Source organism: Rhamphochromis sp. 'chilingali' (assembly GCF_963969265.1).
Source record: "Rhamphochromis sp. 'chilingali' genome assembly, chromosome: 12".
Taxonomy (NCBI): domain Eukaryota; kingdom Metazoa; phylum Chordata; class Actinopteri; order Cichliformes; family Cichlidae; genus Rhamphochromis; species Rhamphochromis sp. 'chilingali'.
In genome coordinates, this window is record NC_137939.1 from 24,575,432 (window position 1) to 24,597,710 (window position 22,279).

The following is a 22,279-nucleotide window of genomic DNA, read 5'->3' on the forward strand; positions in this document are numbered from 1 at the left end:
TACGTAATTGCACGTAAAGATGTTCCTGTTTTATATAATTTATTTGCTGTTGTTTAGATGTTATTTTATTGAGTAGGGAAGCCATCTATTTTTATTTGAAATGCTATGAAAAAGTATTTGCCTCCTTCCTGATTTCTTTTTTCCCACATTTGTCTCATGTTTCAGATTAAACTAATTTTAATATCATACAAAGATAACCTGAGTAAATACAACATGCATTTTTTAAATAATAATTTCATTTGTGAAAGGAAAAAAAGATATGCCGTATTACAAAACAAACAAGTAATTGCACTGCCTTGTTGAATTACAAATTAACTGTGACTGCCAGACCTGCTGAATCACTTAAATAGAACCTGCCTGACAAAGTGGCGCAGACTAAAAAAGATGTCAAAAAGCAACACATCATGCCACAATCTACAAAGTCAAGAACAGCTGCGAAACAAAGTCATTTACATCGTCAGTCTGGAAAAGGTTACAAAGCCATTTCTAAAGCTTTGGGACTCCAGTGAATCTTAATGAGAGCCATTATCCACAAATAGAGAAAACATGGAACAGTGGTGAACCTTCCTACCAGTGGCTGGTCTACCAAAACTATTCCCAAGAGTGCACTGAACCCTCATCATTCCATCCATCCATCAAAATAACTCGGAAAAACAGGTAAAGAACTGCAGGCGTCACTTCCCTTAAGGTTAGTGTAGCCCAGTTAGAAAAAAAAGAGCAGTGGAAAGTAATTTTTGGGTGTATGATGTAAAAAATTTGGTCATTTCTTTTTTTCTTTTGTTTAAAGGAAGATGTGGACAAATAAGATTATTTGTTGTTGTGTAACTTGGCCAATCAGCGCTGAGCTCCCAGCGACCCCTACAGTTGACCTTGATCACATGACTTTCCGTAGTTCCCATTGAAGCTTCAGATACCTGCAGGACTACAAACTTTCTTCCTTCACCTGAGTGTGGCAGGACAAACGTTAGACAAACTGAATGGGCCCCAACAATCCATCAGTTACCAGACATTATTCATTCATACATTTGACTCAGATAAAGCTGTATGCGTGCACTTTTATTTAGTTTTTGGGCCAAATATTTTGTATTTTATTTTATTGCTTTCAGTACATTTGTTTGCAGCTGCTGTATGTCAAATATGACAACTTGTGAACTGTTTACCCTGGTGTGGTCCCTCCTATCGATGTTTATACCTTGGGCTCCTGCTGATCCTAGATTATCTGATACTGGCCTAGTGGGAGTTTGGTCATTCTTGATAATAAACTGTAAGTAGGGTTACATTCATGTTCACGATTCAAGAAGGAGACAAAACAAATAGCATACATAGGCAACTTCCAAGGAGAAAACCACTGCTAAAGAACAAAAAGAACAATTGCTTGTCTCACATTTTCCAAAAAAACCAAAAATGTAACGAAAAATTATGAGAAAATACTCTATGGACTGATAATGAAAAAGTTGAACTTTTTTGAAGGTTTGCGTACTATTACATCTGGCGTAAAATAAAATGATGGTCACAATTCATGCAGCAGAACAATGATCTGAAACACACTAGCAATTCCACCTCTGAATGACTCAAAAAAGCCAAATGAAGGCATGACCTAGGTCATGCCTTCATTTAAAGAGCCTCTTTAAGCTTAAAGAGGCTCTTCATAAATGAATGAATTAAAACAATTCTGCACAAAAAAACTAAATTCCTCCACAGTGATGTGAAAGTCTCACGGCCAGCTACTGTTAATCTTTGCAGTTCTTTCTGCCAGGGCTGACACAACTAGTTATTAGGTCTAGTGAGCATTTACATTTGAGCAATTACAGCTGATTGAATTTGGATAGCTTTAAAACTTTAATCAACAAAATCATCATTTACAGATTTTACTTTGTATTTATTTGGGTCATCTTTGTCTAATATTAAAATTTGTTTGATGATCTGATCCCTTGCAAAAACATGTTCCAAAATGCTTGGCCCATGAATTTCTGGTGTTGAATTCTTTATGGAGTGAAAGATGGAAATACTGCACATAGCAGTGTTTTTGATCAAGGCCTAGCTGGAGGCTGCTGGGTCAATATAGTGATAATAGGATAGCAGTATGGTATGAAGTATTGGATAACATTACATTTTGCAGACAATGTAGTACTGCTACTACATGGCTTCATTAGACCATGTCTGCCAAGGCTTCTAGTGCACAGTACCAGGTGTTGAAATAAGACTCAGCACCTTTTAGGCTTGGGCAAAGGAAACTCAAAAATGGCAAATTCAGTCCCCAAAGGGAAGGAAAGAATATTGGGGTTTAGTTCCTAGGTGTGGCAGGTTCAGTGTAATTGTGGCAATAATGTGGAACTCCACAGAAAGCCTGTTTTTATTCTCACTTTCCACTGGTAAAAATCCTCTATAGCATTTTTCCCATGTCGACTGCTTTATATTATAAATACATAAATCACACAGTAATAATGCAATAATTACTGTTGTTGTGCACAATATGAATGTTTTGCACTTGTCACTGGGCATGGAAATAAAGTTCAGTTGTCATGAACCGACAATTAGACTTAGAATACAAAAATAAAAGTTCAACGGATTTTGTTTGCACACAGATGTTTTCACAGGCAATAAAGATTGAACTGCAACTAGAAAACTGTTTGAATGTCTTCTTTCTGGGCGGGAAGCATAGATGAATAACAAGTCTGTTTCTACACAGCTTTCCCTCGCTGAGTCTCTTCCTCTCCACAGACTTCCATTTTTCCAAACACGTTTCTCCCCACATATCCACCATGACCGGAGTCATCTGCAAAGAGCAGATTCAGGTAAGTCAAAAGGTAAAAAACTGACTTTTTTTACAAACTCAAAAAACCCCAAAACACCAGGAACAGATCTACACTACCACAATAGATGCAGCAACTGAGGGAGCTCTTAAATAGAACTCACCTTAACTAGTGAGTGACTAAAAACATTCGATTGCACACAGGTGAGTGATTACTGAACTGCTTCCAGGAGCAAAGAGAGGGCAGGAGAAAGAGCCGGGAGAAGGCGCTGCCTCTGAAACACACAAGCAGAATTACAAATGTGTGAGCACACACAGAGAGGAGACCATCACATTAATATTGTCAACAGTGCATGTCACTGCAATCAGAAACAGAATGCACATATTTTTCTTGCATGAGAGACATGCCAGGAACAGGCCTTTCCTGTCCAACAAATATCAAAGAAAAATTACAGGTTTACTAATAAACATGCAGAAAATGCTTTAATTAATATGTATAGCAACAGTAAAGAGAAAATTTCTTAGCCACAGTCACCGACATGTTTATAGTCCAAAGGCAGCTTTTCGGGGCAGGAACGTCATACCAGCTGAAAAGCACTGGATTGGACATGTTATGTTTTGGTGTTTGCTCAACGTCTTCAGGGAATGAACAGCTTGCAGGGCTTAATTCAGCAATAATTTCAGCATGATACCAAGAAGTGTTTTAAACATTATGTGAAGCCATCTGTCGAGGACTTGAAGATGATCAGGAAGTGAACCTCTTGGTGATCCTAAGCACACTGGTAAATCCAACGAGGAAAAGAAGAAATCGGGGGTTATGCTACGGCCTAATAAACATCCAGATTTTAATTGTTTTCTTTCATTTTTTGGTTGGTATTTTACAAGTGGGTAATTAAAATTAGACTTCTTGCAACTGACTGACTTTTGCACGAAGCGGGTAGCTATCTTTGTTCTCTAAAGAATGCTTATTACATTTCAAATAGTCCTGCATAAGAACAGTATGACTATCCATGTTTGCTAATGCATATTTGTTAAAAATATTTTCCCATAGGATGGAAAAATTACTGTATTTGATTAGGATACAAGTGAAAGGCACAATAACGTGCCTGGGGATACACGTGGAAATCTACACTGTTAAAAAACACATCCTAAAACAACGGTAATGTTCCGGCAGCTGGGGCGCCAAAATACGACCGTAAAATAACAGAAAATAACTGTCCCATAAAAATACAGTTATTTTCAATAATGAAAATAGAGTTTGTTGCGCTAATTTGACATGGGATTCTGCCTTTTCCAAGTGCTTTTAGACATTAAATTAGGAACATTTTTACGTGATCAAACAATGAAATTACTTATAAACAAGGTCACTGAATGTGGAAATATGAATCATAATACGTAAATGTACAGAAATATACAGTTAGCAGTTAGTTTAAATAATAATTGATTGCATGCCCTGGGACAGACTGACAGAGGCGAGGCTGCCATATCGCACCATCGGCCCCTTTGGCCATTACTAGTAGGCAGTAGGTGAAGAGTCTTGACCACGGACACAACGACGGAGAGTGTCCGAGCCAGGGCCCGAACCGGCAATCTTCTGATCACAAGGCGAACTGCCAACTCTTGAGCCACGAACGCCCTAACTAGCAATGATAATAATACTTATGTGATGTAACACAAGCTTATAGGGATCATGTTATATACTTTTCCATAGCATTACATTTGAATTCAACAGTTCAATCTTTCAAATAACGGACAGATATTTGTGAAATCATGATACATTTGTGAATGTATTTTAACAATCTAAATATGCATATGTACAGGCAGACATTTAATAATCATGACAATTACGTTGTATTACATTACAGTGATTTAACGTTAATTTACATTCAAAATGTGAAGTCAAAGTCTATTTACGTAACTTTAATGATATTCTAGAAGAACAGAACATTACTGTAAAATACACAGTAAAATACATTCATATTAGGGTTTTTTCCTACGGTCACAGCCATACCTTGTTGTTAGTTGACATTCATTGGCCGATGCTCAGCGTCATGTTATTTATATCAATTGCAATTCCTACCTCTACATTTCTTTTTCAAAACATATAATTAGCACAGCGTGTCCGTGCAATATTTTACATTGTGGCATGCAGAGAAATCTTAACAAAGAAGCTCACAGAGAGAGATTGAGCTTATTATTCAACCCCAAGCTGGCAGGGGGAGCTCTTTCATAAAACACTTGCCAGTGTTACAATGTGCCTCAAGGTTCAACAACAGCACAACAGAAGTCATTCATGGTACAGCACTCTCTCTACAAAACAACAACTGTCAGTGACGCTGCACCACGGCGTAAACACAACATTCAAGATAACAGTTAAAAGTAACGTAACCATAAACAATAAAGCAAGAACATCTAAACAGCAGCACATGTCCCAAGGCATGATGGGAGACATTTCTGAATGTATTTTTACAATCTAAATATGCATATGTACAACAAAATATATTTAACAAACAAGTAAATTGTGTTTTATTACATTTACAGTGATGTTATGTTATTTTACATTTGACGTGTCAGATCACAGTGTTACTTATGTAAATGTAATGATATTCTAGAAAAACAGTACACAACTGTAAAATACACAGTAAAATAATTTGACTTTACTATTTTTTGGAACAGTGTATCTAAACTTACCATCCATACTGATGATGTTATTAGCACGCTCACCCATAAGAAGCATTGAAAAATTAATGTTGAGTAGTGTCGTAGGCTTAGCTGTAACAGCAACTAGTGGGTAGTTACTTTAGAGGTGTGACAGCAGTAGAGCAAATTAAGAGAGCATGGTTTTATTGACTGTTTTTCCCCATCAAATAGGTTTTCTTTTGCTTTCTATTTTATTGCTCAATTTCACTTGAGCATCTAGGCCATTTTACTAAAGGGCAGAAAACAGACTGAAAGATGAAAATGTGATGCCAAGATATGCGGTTTCCAGTATTTCTAGAAACAAAATATTTTAAAGCTCCATTGAGCTTCTGATGAGCCATTTCTAAAAACCCAGTGGGAGCATTTTTCTTAGTGCGCGTGCAATAAATTTGACATAAGTGCTCCATTCTGCGTAGGGGGAAATGACAGTGAGGAAGATAACGGCATTTGCATGTTGTGGCATTTACATCTGGTGATAAATATACTTTTAATATGCTTTGTGGCTGCCTACCATTTCTCCCAATTAGATTAACTACACTGAAGGATCTTTGGGGGAGATACTGGAGATGGACTCTGCGGTGTGTCTGCAATCCCCCTCTGTTACCTACAGAAGATGAATGGTTTGCATGTTACAGCTAAACACCTCTCAGTTACAGCTCAGTACACATACAGATAATGATACAAGGGAAGCACATCGCTATTCTGTTTCATCTTCATACATTTCCACTTTGCCACGAGGACCACAGCGGGCTGAAAATACAACTAAGTGACATAAAATCTCTGAGCTGTATGTGGAAATTTAATGAGAGGATATATCTTAAGATTTGATACCAGGAGCCTTTGAATCTGAAACTATGACACTGCAGAAAAGGTACGTAGAGTCACTTTTAGAAGAAAAATCTGGTCTAACGTTGTAGTGAAATGAACAGAGTTATTTATTTCACCTGTGACTGGTTTTATTACTTAAACTAAGTGTTTCTTCTTGGGGTTCATCAAGATGGCAACCACAACAAAATATCACCATCTTGGTATTGATACAATTAACATTTATGAATGTTAAAAAATTTTTTTAAAAGTCCAGCCAGGCTGTCCCAGCACACATGTCCATGCAGGGAAACCCACATTTTTATACCGCGTGGGTCCCAAACGGCACATTATATATATATATATATATATATATATATATATATATATATATATATATATATATATATATATATATATATATATATATATATATATATATATATATATATATATATATAAGGAAATATCATACAGGAAATGTAGCTATTGTAAGATGAAACTACAGAAAATGCTTTATTACACTGTGAGAAATGTGAGTCTGAGAGACAGCGAATGATTCACAAGCTCAGTAAAATGGAAGTTAAACTGGATCTTATTGATATATTCTGCAAACGAACTCAGAAGTGAAAGTTATCAGGCCATATTGCATTTTCTAAGACAGACTAACTTATTTGATAGGATTGGAGGGGAACCACTGTGAACCTGTCTCTTGTTAGAGTGGGCAGCCCACAGTCAGGCCATACTAAGGACTGCCTCATTTGGGCCCATGTGTCCTTTGTTTCACACTGGTACTGGGGACCACAGTGGGCTGTCCACACTATGCATCTGCCCACAGTGGCTTCAGATGGGCCTCAAGGGGGGTATGCTTCCTGGGATGATAGTAACTTTTTCTGTATATGTTTGGTAGCAGTCTGCATCACTGTGCTATTAAGGCCAAATGTAAAATTAAAAAATAAAATAAAGATATTAAGTTCAGTAAAGAGGAAATGCAATTTGGGTGTCAACCAGTTTCCATATTGGATTTGGGAGACAAACAGCATTTTTAATTTTAAGATTAGACTTAAAACGTTCCTTTTTGCTAAAGCATATAGTTAAAGTGACCCTGAATCCTCCCTTAGTTACACTGAAATGGTCTAGGCTGCTGGGTCATTCCCATGATGCATTGAGTGTTTCTTCATCAGTCACCTTACTCACTATGTGTCTATACACCTCTCTGCATTTAATCATGACTTACTATTAATCTCTGGCTCTCTTCCACAGCATGTCTTTTTTCCCGTCTTATTCCCTTATCCCAACGGGTCGTGACAGATGCTCACCCCTCCCTGAGCCTAGTTCTGCTGAAGGTTTCTTCCTGTTAAAAGGGATTTTTTCCTTCCCACTGTTACCAAAGCGCTTGCTCATAGCTCATACGATTATTGGGGTTTTCTGTTTTCTTTGTATTATTGTAGGGTCTTCACCTTACAAAGCACCTTGAGACAACTGTTGCTGTGATTTGGCGCTGTGTAAATAAAATTGAAATGAACTGAATGGAAGTGAATTGAATATTTGGTCATTGCAAGGCCCCTTTGAAATACAAATAGTCATGTATTATAAAGGTGGGTACTATAAAGTGTCCACTCACTGGACACTTTATAGTACTGCCATAATTTTTCATAGCACAGATTCAACAATGTGCTTGAAACAGTTATATTCTCAGATATTTGAACAGCTGAGCCAGGACAATCTGTGGTTAAATGTTGTTTAGGCCAAACTCTGATCCTACCATCAAAATGTAGCACTGAGACTTAAACTCATACAAGATTTAGTAAAAATAGTGAATACATACACCTGTGATATCATTTTGAAAATTCTACACTTCCTTCTCTAGTAATTGCATTCACAAACTTAAGCGTGCTCAATGGCTGCCCGGTGGGGTTACAGCAATACCCCATCAGCCTTTTACATTAGAGGAGTAAAAACAGCTCAACCAAATAAGCCATTTGTTTCTGTTTGAATCTTATCAGCTAATGTTCGTAAAGCAATCTACCTCAGCAGAAGAAATCATGATCAAATAGACCCAAGTTCTGCTATTAAGAAAATATACTCCACTCTTAGCAAGGTTTTAAAGCTATAAGCACCCTGATATTTTTTTATTCAACTGTATTTCACTTTAAGGACTGAGTTACAAAGAAAAACGATATATATCTTCTCTTTAGTGCTGTTATCATTCTATTCATTTTTTTCCCAGAAATATTTTCGCTTTCATAACTCTTGAAATACTAAATATTTAAAACGTCACATTTGCAATCGAGCCAGGCGTGAGACTGAAAGATCAGCTCAATCTAGCACGATTACAACTGGTCCCAGACACTACCTGACTGAGGCAGAGGGGAGAAAAGACGAGGGGGGATAGACACTCAGGAGAAGAGAGCGAGCACAGTGATAAGTGAGCTGGAGCATGTGGTAGTAGTGCACTAATCACAGTCTCCCGCTGAAGAAACACACAGGCGCCTCACAGGTTATTGAGAGATAATAGGATTCTCAAGGCTGCAGACACACAGCTAAAGACAGAGATGAAATTTGAAAATAAATAATGCAAAGTCATCCTGCTCTCTCCTCCTGTGTGTGTGTGTGTGTGTGTGTGTGTGTGTGTGTGTGTGTGTGTGTGTGTGTGTGTGTGTGTGTGTGTGTGTGTGTGTTGGAGTGTGATGTCTGTGCATATTGTGACTTCAGAGTAACTGTTCAGTGCAATGAAAAATGAGGAAATAAGGCAGCAGTCAATATAGGAACAGAAACAACCCCAGCTTTCAGAGTTTGAGTAATGATTTGAAATTCCTAGCCACAGAATGGCAAACTAAAAATTCTGTGACACACCAGCGGCTCTCGTGAGTATTACCTTTAGATTTGGCACTTGTGGGAAATGGGAAAACTTTTGTAAATATGTGCATGAAAGTTAAATAGGCTTGATGTGAAGATGTGTGCTTCACTTTTATTCCAATACCGTAACATCGCCTTAATTAAAAGATTCTTTTCTGGATCCTCACACGTGTACATTTATCACTCTGTCCACAGTGTAGATGGCACAGCTTAGCTATGCAATAAACACTGTTTCAGCTGATGCCACAGCCCCCTCTACAGCCATTTCATAGCTGCAGGGTTGTCCAGTGGCGTGTCTAGAAAATTTTTGTTGGGGGGGCCAGGTAGGGGCACAGATTTGGAGAAGGGTGGCAGATTTAATTGGCAGATAATGTTTAAAAAAAAATTTCTACCAACCCTTAACCATAATTCAATAATCCTATAAACCTAATAACCAAATGCACTTTTAACTCTTATTAGAATGAGATTTTAACCACTACGGTGCAAAGTTTTTAGATACTGCGTTGATAAAGTACAAGAGATACAATCAGTGCTTTGTCAGTGCTTACTCAGCATTCAAGGACAGCAATATTTGCATAGTATTTTTACTGACATATACTGCACATATGTTTTGGGCAAAAACATTTTTGAAAATTAAAATACGAACATTTGTAACAAACAATTGACAAATTAGCCAATGCAAAACTTTATCTGCCTGTTAAAAAAAGAAGATAATCTTCTCACAAACTGGTGTTTGATTTTGAAACAGGAAAAAAGTGGGGAAACAACTGAAAAGACTAACATTTGAATAAAACCTGAAAGCAAGTAAATACTTTCTATGCTGCCTTACTTTGGTAATATTGATAAAGAACAACACTGGCTGATGATGAAATACAGTCAGCTGGCATGGTGACACTGCCAGTATTAACCTGCAGGGCTGGACTGGGACAGAAAATCGGGCATTTTGACTAGAGACCGACCCACCAGGTATTAAAGCCATAAAGACTTTGACTGAAAACAAACCCTGTTGTGACAGTGATGTACAGTCTTGTTGGTATATGTATGATTTCTATACATTTTACGTCAGATAAAAACTTTGGTTGTAAGATTTAGATAATTATTTAATAAAAGCTAGATATTTTAAATGAGAATAAGAAAGAAAAGTATTTCTTTGTGCCCACCTTTCCCTGTTAATGCCCTACCTGCCCCCTGGCAAAACTTTGCTAGACCCGCCCCTGCACAGTTACCAGCTGTCAGCTACATAAAAAAGGATCCTGGTGTTATTTATCTCTCAGAAACAGTTCATAACTTCAACTCATTCATGTCACCTAAAAGGTAAACCTGTTTCTCCATCACCTGTTCAGCTCTGATGGTTCAGTAAGGACATCTCCTGGTTTCATCTTCATGTTTCCCTCTCACCACATATCTAAACAGACATCATGACCAGCAGCTTTACAGCTGTGGCTCCAGCAAACATCAGCTGATACTAGAAATTAATATTAAATAAATTCTAACAACAGCTGATCAAGCTTAAACGTGCTGCTGTTGTTTAGCGCAATATCCGCTGGTTTCCTCTTTCTGGCGCAAAGTGGGCGATAAACAAACAAGAGAGAAAAGCCGATCAGCTGATCATTGATCAGTTTCATGATTGAAGTAGCAACAGGAGAGGGAGGGGGAGAGAATGAAAGAAGAAGAGGCAGCTGTGCAACGTAAAGACAGAATAAATCCAGCTTTGTGTCTTTTTCCATTCTAGCTAAAGTCCGGGACAAACTGCGTCTCTTCTCAGCTCAATACAAACGTGTAATATTTTCTCTGATTGAGGGACCATTCCATTTTTTTAAGGAGCCGTTGGCAACTCTACTAACTAACCTTATGAATAAAATAAAGTTCACTATCAGTAACTTCATAGCACCCACCCAGCTGTATAAAAACTCCGTCAAACTGGCTAGAACGCAGTATGAGTTATTGCAACTGACAGTAAAAAGTCAGCAACATGAAAATAAACTCCACCTAAACTTGGTTTATATCTGACCCAGATAGACTGCAGGTCATAACTTCTTACCTGAAGTTCAGTTCACCTGACACTCGGACTGGTGGCTGCTTCGGGTCTCTCCTCCTGCCTCCCCTTCCCTCATCCACCTGTTGCCTCTGTGGAAGCTCCGCCATAGCCACCACCAAACAACGGAGTTATTTCTACACATCGACCTGCATCTGGCCAATCCACCACCTCTCATTGTTCATGCCATTACAAAAAAAATAAAAAATAAGTCACTGGGGATATGCCCGGTATGCCCGATGGCCAGTCCAGCTATGTTAACCTGCAACCAAATCTGCAGCTCCATACAGCAATGTTACGACTTAGATTATATCTTATAACTCATAACTCTTATGTTAGCTGCCCTCAGTAGCAAACTGTCAGAAATATTCGACGGCTGCAATAATTCTTTAAGTGTTATTTTTTCCTTGGTATTCTAATTTCACCGAAGTTTACTAAACTCAACAAACTTAATATTACTTACCGGGACATTTATTCTGTCCTCATTTTCTTTCACCGAAAAATTGTTTCCTGCAGTGACGTCTTTCGCGCTTGGCTCTCCTACCTTTGCTAACGTGATGCACATAGCGCAGAAGCGATGCTGCATTCACTTACACTCGGATATCTGAGCGTCACCGTGAAAACATAATCGGACATTTGATATTTGATTGAATTTTATTGTTTTGCCTTTGGGGTGGCACCTGGGGTGGCCAGTCTGGTTTGGGGGGTGGCCTGTGCCCCCCCAGGCCACCCCGCTGGACACGCCATTGGGGTTGTCATCACTGTGATTGATCAAGGTCTTGAACAGCTGCTGGGCGCTGCTGTAAAATCACCCACTGTGGTAGGGCTTTAAGATCCCATTTTTGTATTTACTTTGAGCACTTTCTCCATGAACACCGTCTTACTTCCTGAAAATGACTGTAAGTCAAAGATAATTCACCAATTCAACTGGCACAGCTCTGTGATGGAGCATGGCAGGCAGACCGTCAGCTCTGGCCCGTCTTTAAATGAACTCCAAAGTGAATCTGTTAAACAGTAATAGTACGAGTGATAAGTCGCCTTGAGTGAATGTGATGATATTCCCGCGTGACATTAACATGCAAGGCGAGCTGGTTACGAAAGCTGGTCTGTGTTCCTGACCTGTGACACACTCCTCTTCCACACATTCACTTTCACCAGCAGCACACCCTGTGAAGCTGTCACTCATTCCCTGCCACAGTGACCTCTGTCAGGCCACTGTCACTTTTGGGGGACAGGGTTTTCATGCCGTCCACACACGAATTGTTTATTTATTTGTTAGTGTCTCTGTTTGCTGTTGTCTGTCTTCATTGTGCTTGTCTCAAGCGCTCCTAACACGCCCTTGGTGTCAGAGTCAGATGTCTTGTATTTTTACTCGCCACCTCTGGCTGCTTTCTTCTCGACTATCCATTGGCAGTGAGGTGTTGGACTTCACCTGTCAACAGACCCACTCTCTCCTTTCTGGAACTTTCTGGAAACTTTTTCACTGGCTCTCCTTTTCTAGATTGATACACGCTTCATCCTAGGGCTGATCGATATAACGATATATATCGGATGACGATATAAAAACGTCTATCATTTCATTTTACGCTATCGTTTGTTTCGTGGTGTCGCAAAATAAACTGTTTACGGCAATATTTTTTCATCGTTTTGATGGTCACTGTAGTGGCTATATTAATTTCTTAAAGTTCTCTCTTTCTCTTATATTTAATATAACCACACTACAGACGAACAAGCGCCTGTTTTTATGCGTTGTGGTTAGCAACAACGTAACACCATCGCGTGTCTGCTTGTTTATGTTCCACATAAACCTTTCACAATAAAGCTCAAGATCCTGTTGAGACTTTTCACAATAAACTGAATCACGTGAAAGAGCAGATTATTTACGGATGAGAAGTAAAAAAGAGCCGCCAGGTGCTAAATAATAGACCTTAGACTCAAACGTTAGAACAGGCTTTTCCCCGCAGCACGCCGTGTAATAAATACTCACAAAGAAAACGGCGGCCGTTACAACTTGTGTCTAAAAATGTATCGTTTCATGCATCGGTTAAAACACTCGACTCCAGCTACATGACGCGCAGCTGGAAACACTTCCCGCAAGTCGAGCTGCCCGAGATTCACAGAATTTACAGAAAATGTTACATTTTTGTGATTTATATCGTTATCAGACGATAGAATTCTTATATCGGGATATGAGATTTTGGTCATATCGCACAGCCCTACTTCATCCTAAAAGAAATGGTACATATTTATACAGCTTTTCAAAGTCTCTAAGAGAAGAGCACCATTCACCGTGTGGCATATGTCTTCCTGTTGTCCTATCATTTTTTATTAACCTTTAAGATATGTTCAGAAAACGATATTAGCTCCCGAGGTAGATATTTTGATATTTTGGTTTCACATGGGTACTGTAGCTAAAATTACACAAATCAGAAGCTGTAAGCCCACTGGAGCCTCTAAAATGTTCAGTGGAGTATCTCAGCATCTTGAACTGGTCACTCAGCTGACCTTTCAAGTGAAATATGTTCAGACCTCAGTCTTCTGCTTCTTTCCTCCAACGCTGTCTGTGCCAAGTCAAGTGTCAAGCCAGTTACTCAACCAGCATTTTTAATCGCCTTATCCCTATCCCTTTTGTTAACTGAAGCTGGAGTTTTGATACCAATGCTGCTTGTTCTCCCTGTGCGTACATGGTTTGAGTGTGACTGTGACTGTTTGTCTGTCTCTATGTGTTAACCCTGACTGGCGGCCTGTACAGGTTACAGCCCAACTTTTGCCCAGTGACAGCTAGGATAAGCTCCAGCCCCTCAGGCTATGCTGAACTGGATAAGCATTTAAGATAACAGAGTGACAGATAGGAAATAATCTGGTCATTATTTCTGAAGTTGACAGCATGTTTTCCCACAATCTGGTCATTAACTTATGAACAACAGCCTAAATCTGTACCCCTGTCTGCTTAACTCCTATGTATTGACACCATTTCCTAATGACAGCAACTGTCTTATTCTGCATTATCATCTATGAAGAAAAAATGCTTTAGTATTGGTGCATATTGGACAACATAAGGCCGATACCAGTTATATGTTATAGATCACTGTCAGCTTCTACTTCTGCTACTTCTCTGATTCCTCAAAGACAAAACATTTAAAAGCTTATTCCTCAAATGTTACAATCTTAACTCCTGATTAAATCAACCATGACCTATTCAGGGTTCTGGTGCTGACTGTTTTATGTCATTAAAGGCACCCAATAAATGTAAACACTTCATTAATAACAAAAAATTGAGATTTTTTTCTGTTACCATGACAAATAATTAGAAAACATAGGTAATGGCTTACTAAGATGTAATGATCTAAAATTCAATCTGAACAATGTATTGTTGTCCCCACATCCACTGCCAAGTCCTCCCTATGCAGATTGTCACACAATAATAACATGGGCATTATCACTTAGATGTAAAAGTGTGTGATTTGGGCTTCCTTGTTGAGATGCCTGACTAAAAAATCTCAAATAAAGAAACTAATATTTGCACTATTTTGCAAATTACTTTGAAGATGGTGTCATTCAACCAGAAAACAAAGCACCGTGAATGTTAGATTTTCAGAAAGATGACTCAAAAGGAATCTTAATGTTGCTTTTTCACAGGTTTTTAAAATAACGGTGAAATACGAGTGCTTCATTTTAAAGTCACTGCTTTGTTTAGCGTGCCTGAGGAAATCAGAGCCGACAGTTAGACATGTCTGTTTTATATATTTATGCTCATTTGTAGCAGATTCTTTTTTTACTCTTGTCTCACCGCTCAGTAGGTCCAAAAAAATACACGTGATGATCTAAATACAGATCACATCCTGCTGGATGATATCACGGTCAGCCTAACACTTGATAAATCACCCTGCTGAAAGAAATTTGCGTCAATGAAAACCCATTATTGAAAATTTGGATCTCAGGAGATAGCAGGTGAAGCAATTTAAGTGAATGTGAGCAGTATTTGTCTAGGGGCTCTGTGTGCAGTATTCATGATGGTATATTGCAGTATACATGATCTGAGTGTGTGTGTTTGTTTTCCTTTACCATAAATGTTGACTTCCAAACAGACACCAAGTCGACTCATGAAAAAGACTCTCCTGATCTGCACACTGAAGACACACAACAGGAGCTGGGTTCTGTTTTACAAAACAAAGTAAACTCAGTCTAGCTTTACTGAACTTAATCATCCTGAATAATCAGTGTTATAACTGGTTATTAATTGGCTGTGGTAAAACAAACTTTGTATAACATATAATAATCAAAAATCTCAGACTGAACAATAAGCCATAGTGTTACAGATTGTATATACTTCCTTAGTTTATACCCAGCCTTTTGTCTTTTTACTTATTGTGAAAGCATACTGGATTACTGCACTTCTTCCTTCTGCTCCACACCCTTATTTTTCTTATGCTGACTCATTGGCTGCCTTGGGGAGTTTCCCTTTAGTAACTGTCAACTTGAGAATAAAAAGTCATCTATACATGAAATATATTTTGCGTAAATGGCAGCAAAATATATAAATTTACACTTTGGTGTATGTCTTTTTCATTTAATTTAACTGGTTTTATGTTTTACTGTCCTGTGGTATGACCTTTTCAAAGCAGACTTTAATACTTTAATAATAGTAAAATAAATCTGATAGGGGTTTCTCATCTCTGCAGCCAAATACAGATAGACAATCAGGACAACACACAGCAATGCATCAAGTTTCTTAACAAGAAGAAGAAGTTCATTGTGACTATATACAACCCTAAACCGAACCAGGCTGGAGCAAACACAGTGCAGAGGGTAATGAGTCTTATTATTTTCTCCCAACGCACAGGGTGTACACTTAACCTATCACCTCCTCCTGAGGTACGTAATGCAGCCCAGAATTCTAATGCTGTGATTTCCCACCTCTAAAAGTTTTTCGTGTCAAGTGTTTGTGGAGGATGAATGAGAGTGAATGAAAAGAAAGGACGCTGTGTTTTATTCCACGTCTAAGAGGGATAAGAGGAGAATATTTTAAATGCCGCTACACCTGCAGCATTCACTCCATCTTCTTTAATTGTTTCACATCTGCACTCACGAGGACACCACATTCACTGAACACGTTCTGTGGAATCACAAGACTTTCACTGATCGAAGCACATGCCACCCTTTTAAACTGCTTAAAAACCAACTATGTACACTCTTGGGCAATTAATTGGTTCCTTCAGACTTGTAGTTGCCCTCTCAGCATTATACGAGGGAGGGAACTACATGACAGGTGTAAGGAGGTGCCTATACAGATCAGACATGTCCTAATTGTACTACTGTCACTTTATGTGTCAGTTTGAAGCAGCGCAGTAAGAACACACTATCAGACAGAGACTGGTCCTTATGGGAAATTATCCTTCCTTCTTTACACTGCTCATGGAAAGAAGCTTCAGTGGTGGGCTTGTACATTCTGTGAACACTTTTAAAACCTTTTAACCCAATCATTAACCTCATTTTGTTACTGAACTAACAATATCATTATTTCAGCGTCACAGAAATATGTAACTGAGACTGATAAAAATTAAAAAATTAAGTTAGACTTTCGGTAAAACTCATTAAAACAGTGGAAAGAATGATTTTAAAATTGATTTGCTATTTTTAACCATGTGACTTCAAACCTGCTTGAAGTATTGGACGTGACAGCACACTGAAAGCAGGCAATTACAGCATTACACACTCAATTCAATTCATGCTGACATTCATCACAGACAGAGTGAGACTGGAGAGGAGTTCATCCAGATGATGGAATGATATGACTCTACATAATGGACACAGGCAGTTTTATACAGGTAGTTTAATGAGATCTGGAATGTAGTCCAAGACAAGTCTCATAAAAAACGGCAGCACAAGCGCAAAATTTACCTGACAATAACTATTTTCTTGAAGAAATACATAGTTTCATAAACAATCCAGAGTTATTGCTGTCAGCAATTTACTTAAAAACGTCTTTGAAGTCAAGCCCTCATAACCAAGACCAGCTATTATAAAAGCACCCAACTGTATTTGCCTGTCAGCTATATGAATGATATGAATTTCAAGCACTGCAGATATTATTTTGTACAGAAAGAAACTTTGGAAGCAAATGTCTGCAGCTGTTTTCAAACACTTGCAAATGACACCTGACTGTGAGAAAAGGGCTGATGTTGCATTTGCATGAAATGACCCATTAATATGTAAAGTTCACCTGTGGGTTTTTCACCTGTGGAAATACTCTAAGTATAGCCAGCTCTGGTCCAGTTAATACAACCAGAAAAAAGTGGACTATTTTCACTTTCTGAATGTGATTTGAAATGTGAAGCAATGAGTGAAAACCACCTATAGCTTTAGTGAACCTTAGATACTGTAAGATCACACACTAAAGCAATTGATGAGCTATAGCTACATATATGATAGTGCCAGGCAGAGTGGAACAATCAGGTTTGGGTAACATTTAATTCTGTTGAAAGAGAAGGGAAAAACATATCTAGAGGTTATTAAACAATAAAACTGCTTCAGAAGACTTCACATTCTGCCTGTTCTGGTTGCTTAGTGAGTCAACATCCCACTCAGCCATGTAAAACTTGTTAGACCCACCTCTGATACATTCAGCACTGCTGCTTCGTGACCAGAAACCACATTAGGCTATACAGTATGTGCTCAGAAGAACCAGATGGGGTGATCCCACCCTCCTGAGCCCCATGACCTAAGGGTATTTAAGAAAAGCATGAATAGCCCACATCATGCTACAGCCCTCGTTGGCACACCATGGGAGATGTCCACATTTTATGATAAGATACTGACCATTTATGTAATCATCTAAGAGAAGCAGTAAAAACAGTACATACTAAAATAAAATGAAAAAAGCACGGAATACACACAGAGACATATATATATTATAAACTAGTGCATTACACTCAAATGAATTTTGCAACTTTTAAAAATAAAGTTGTTCTTTTTTTCACATATTCATCACATAAATCTCACATAAATCCTGCCTTCTGTCAGTCTGTCATTGTTTGTTTGTTGTTGTTGTTGTTGCTTTTGTTTACATTTCACTGCACACACACACACACACACACACACACACACACACACACACACACACACACACACACACACACACACACACACACACAGATAGATAGATAGATAGATAGATAGATAGATAGATAGATAGATAGATAGATAGATAGATAGATAGATAGATAGATAGATAGATAGATAGACATAGATATAGATATATATCGAGCAAAAGCTCCTATTGGCCGATCATTCACCACATCCAGTTGCGCACGACTTGGTGACATCAATAGGGACGAAGGATCCTGAAAAATTACTCCAGTGTTGGTGTGACGACAGTGACCGTTTCGTATAAATGCCGGGACGGAAAGTTATCTGCTCATACCTCTAGACTTGGCCTCTAAGGTCACCAACTGCTGCAAGCGACTGAAAGCAACTATTATCACTGCCGGTAGTGCCAGAAACTGGGGAAAGGACAATATTTTACCAGGTGAGGCTTTTAGACTAATCTCATTGGAAATGTAAATATGTCTGCTGGTTAAGGGTTGCTCTTTAATTGATCTGGATAGATCTCATGCATCATGTTTTATTCATATTTATTTGGTGAGACTTTAGAGTTCTCTTAGATTTCTTTGTAAAAACCAATCTTCAAAGCTGCTGCGATCTCAAAGCCTCAAAGGCTTGGTTAGCAGCTTTGCTAAAACTGGATTTCTCAAGATAAAAAAAAAAAAAAAAAATTGTACTTAAAAAATTATATTCAAAAACGAAACGTCTGGTCCCAAAATTGACTTAAATACAGTGGCGCAGAGTAGACTAATATTGTTTCTGTTTAATATTTCCTATCTGCCGTGATCTGTTTCAGACGAAAAACTAAATTACCATGAAGTCGACATGTCTGCTTATCCTTGCATCTCTAACGGTCTGCAACTTGATGGTGTCTGGAGGACAGAGCATGTCTGCTGAGGATGAGACTGACCAAAAGACCATAGACGACATTATTTTAGAGAGAGCAGAGACTCTCCTGTTACGGTCCATTCTCAAAAAGCTGCAGGATGAAGACGGAAGAAATGGTGCGTAAAACATATGTTATTTTCTGAGTTAAGAAAATGTCATAAAATCTTATTTCATACGATACTGATACTTCGGGTATATCTTAGATGTACCTGAAAGTTGCAGCACATTCTCAGTAGTTTACAGTTTCGTGCGCACTTTTCAGGTATCATTTGGAGACATTTTGTTTAAGTAATTGCTAAACAGTTAACATCGGCAATGCAAGAGAATATGTCTCCTTTATAATTAAAAAATAAATAAATAAATAATCAAAGAAACAGGTCGACTATCTGCGCACGCGGTAGAGAGAAACCGGGTTTTTATCAGTGACTTCTGAAACATTTAAGAGCCACTTTCCTCTCTTGTTTTCTTCCAGACGGCTATTACTCTCAGCCAGAATGGGTGACAAAACGACAGCACCCTGGTAAGAGATATAGTGATGATTTGGAGAAGCGGCAGCATCCAGGAAGGAGAGAAGAGGACGAGGATGAACAGTACTTTGATGTTCAAAAAAGACAGCACCCGGGCAAGCGCGAAGATGAAACGCACTCTTTCCTAGAGCTGCAGAAAAGGCAGCACCCGGGAAAGCGCTCCACGGCGGGTCACAGTTCTGACAACCCCATCCTCCTGCTCAGTGAACTTTCAAAACGGCAACACCCAGGCAAGCGTTACCTGGTGCTGCACAGCAAACGCCAGCACCCAGGTAAGCGTCTTCTAGAGGATGAGGACGGCGACAGTGACGGGGATGCGGACGCGGATGGAGAAGAAGACCTCGCTGAGATGGAAAAGCGTCAGCACCCTGGGAAACGGTTTTGGGATAACTCGAGTCCGGATTTAGGCACAAACAGTCCGTGTGACGTTTTGGACCCTGCGAGCTGCAGCAAGACCAGCCTGCTGCTCGACTTTTTAGACAACGTTAACAAGGGCCACGGTGAGGAGAAGAGACAACACCCGGGTAAAAGGTTTGCACCGGATGAGGATTTAGTGGATGGAGAGTAGATTAGACAGGAGTGCGTATTTCGCTGTGTTGTAAACAAATAAATGTACAAATTAAATGACCACAATGAATTATAAAAAATGAAAAAAAGATCATTAAACCTTTTGTGCCACCGCTTGTTCTTTTGAAGACATTTGAGACATTACCGCAAGCCATTTGTCTGACATTTTCTTGGAGAGCTCATGCGTAATTGCCATCCAAACTTTGGAATAACTATTTAGCTGTACAGACGTTTTTGTTTTGTTTTTTCAGAAGGGTTGGGGCCATATGTTGATCTTTTAATAGCTATCGATATAAATAACATGAGATTATTTATTCTTACATTGAGGCAGATGATTAAAACATTAGTCAGATGGTTTTAGCGATGTTGCCTCTGTGAGGCAACAGGCGCTCGTCAGTTCAGCTTGTGTTAAGATCAAATTAAAGTGTCTATGTTTACACATAAAAGCTCCCTCCACTGTTCGATTAGCGTTTCATTATTTTCTACTCATGTAAAATATAATGAATATCACAGCAAATAAATTGTGTCACTGCTTATTTTTCTACATTACTGCATGGTTTACGTAATTTGAAGCTAATGTTATAAATTAAAAGCTGCCATTGCCTTAAAGTCAGCCACCAATGTTTTTGTTGGACAATAAACGCATTGGTAAAAACGTATGGTTTGCTTTAGTTCCAGCAAATGCAATGCTTCATGGTGCACCATTAAACTGTTGATTCAACACAAGCCTAATTAGTATGTAGTCCAAAGTAGTCACCCTGCCTAAGCCTCTTAGAGAATGATTTATGCAGTTCAGTAACAGACAGAGTGTGTCAGATATCCACTCCCCAGCTTAATTAGGCTCATTCCATCAGAGCCTTGGGAGCAGCTGTCCACCAGCCTGATCAATATGCAAATTATTCATCAAGCATGTGAGTTAACGATGGAGACCTAATATTGGAGATGTTTCGCCGAACACTCACAACTCTAGCAGAAGTGCCAGTGGACTGGCAAAGTGTTTATTATATAATGTTTATTATATAATGAGCTACACACACACACACACACACACACACACACACACACACACACACACACACACACACACACACACACACACACACACACACACACACACACACACACAGAGAGAGAGAGAGAGAGAGATAGATAGATAGATAGATAGATAGATAGATAGATAGATAGATAGATAGATAGATAGATAGATAGATAGATAGATAGATAGATAGATAGATAGATAGATAGATAGATAGATTCTATTAGTGTTTGCATCACTTTTTGTCTATGAGCCCTTCCAATAAAACGGCTTGTGAGCCACCAGGACAGGCTGTGCTCTTGGTGCCAACAGTGATAATAAGTAATTTAACTAAATAAATTATTATTATTTTTTTAAAGTTATAAATGCTTAAAAAGAATATTAAAGAATGTTCTCTTGAAAAAGAAAATCAAAAATTAATATTTGCACAATATATCATTTTGTGAAGCCCATGAGACAGGTCGAAACTGAGATGGGAGTCCATACTATTCACCTATTCTCCGTGGATTGCTTCGTACCCTCTTGTCAATAAATGCCAGTCAGCTAAGTGCACACTCCAAGAATCCTTTAAACTGTGTTTTAACGAGTGAAAAAATGCTGTAGGATAAAACTAGGGACCTGTAGCTTATACAAACTGAAACTGGATCAAATAAAGGTTCTAGGGTTACACAGTACAGCTGGATTCACCTTAAGGCTCGTAGTTGCAGTTAATGAAGCTGGCCAAACCCAACCACACATCCCAACCACAAAAAACACACCCTTAGTTATCCAGCCTTGAATTTTTCCCATCACCCTCCATCGGGAATGACAAACTGTTGTTAGAGTTAAAAAATGGTTTGTTTACGGTAGCAGTGCAGGTTTGCACAAAATACAGACAACCAAAAGTTGGATATAATAAATATGTACTTACATTGCGGAGAACTTTCCTGATGGAGCGCCAACCGCAAAATCAAGTTTTGTCCCTCCTCTCCTTCCATACCGACTGGATGTCAGTCACATGACCAGGC

The 22,279-nt window shown here is 38.7% G+C and overlaps 1 protein-coding gene and 1 long non-coding RNA gene across 3 annotated transcripts; one reads left to right on the forward strand and one right to left on the reverse strand.

Annotated features, from left to right (window-relative positions):
* Positions 1–1,056: 1,056 nt before the first annotated feature.
* LOC308407301 lies at positions 1,057–22,209 on the reverse strand. Of its 2 annotated transcripts, XR_013973662.1 has the most exons (4): positions 22,183–22,208; positions 15,216–15,307; positions 2,917–3,027; positions 1,057–2,776 (listed from the first exon to the last, which is right to left on the reverse strand). It is a non-coding gene; the product is annotated as an uncharacterized lncRNA (long non-coding RNA). The 2 variants fall into 2 exon arrangements; XR_013973661.1 differs by lacking the exon at positions 15,216–15,307 and having other exon boundaries at positions 22,183–22,209.
* Positions 18,581–20,845, forward strand: trh (thyrotropin-releasing hormone). The gene is made up of 3 exons (XM_080900064.1): positions 18,581–18,678; positions 19,051–19,258; positions 19,615–20,845. The coding sequence occupies exons 2-3, from the start codon at positions 19,069–19,071 to the stop codon at positions 20,235–20,237; spliced, it is 813 nt and encodes a 270-aa protein (XP_080756190.1). The 5' UTR covers positions 18,581–18,678; positions 19,051–19,068; the 3' UTR covers positions 20,238–20,845.
* Positions 22,210–22,279: the final 70 nt, after the last annotated feature.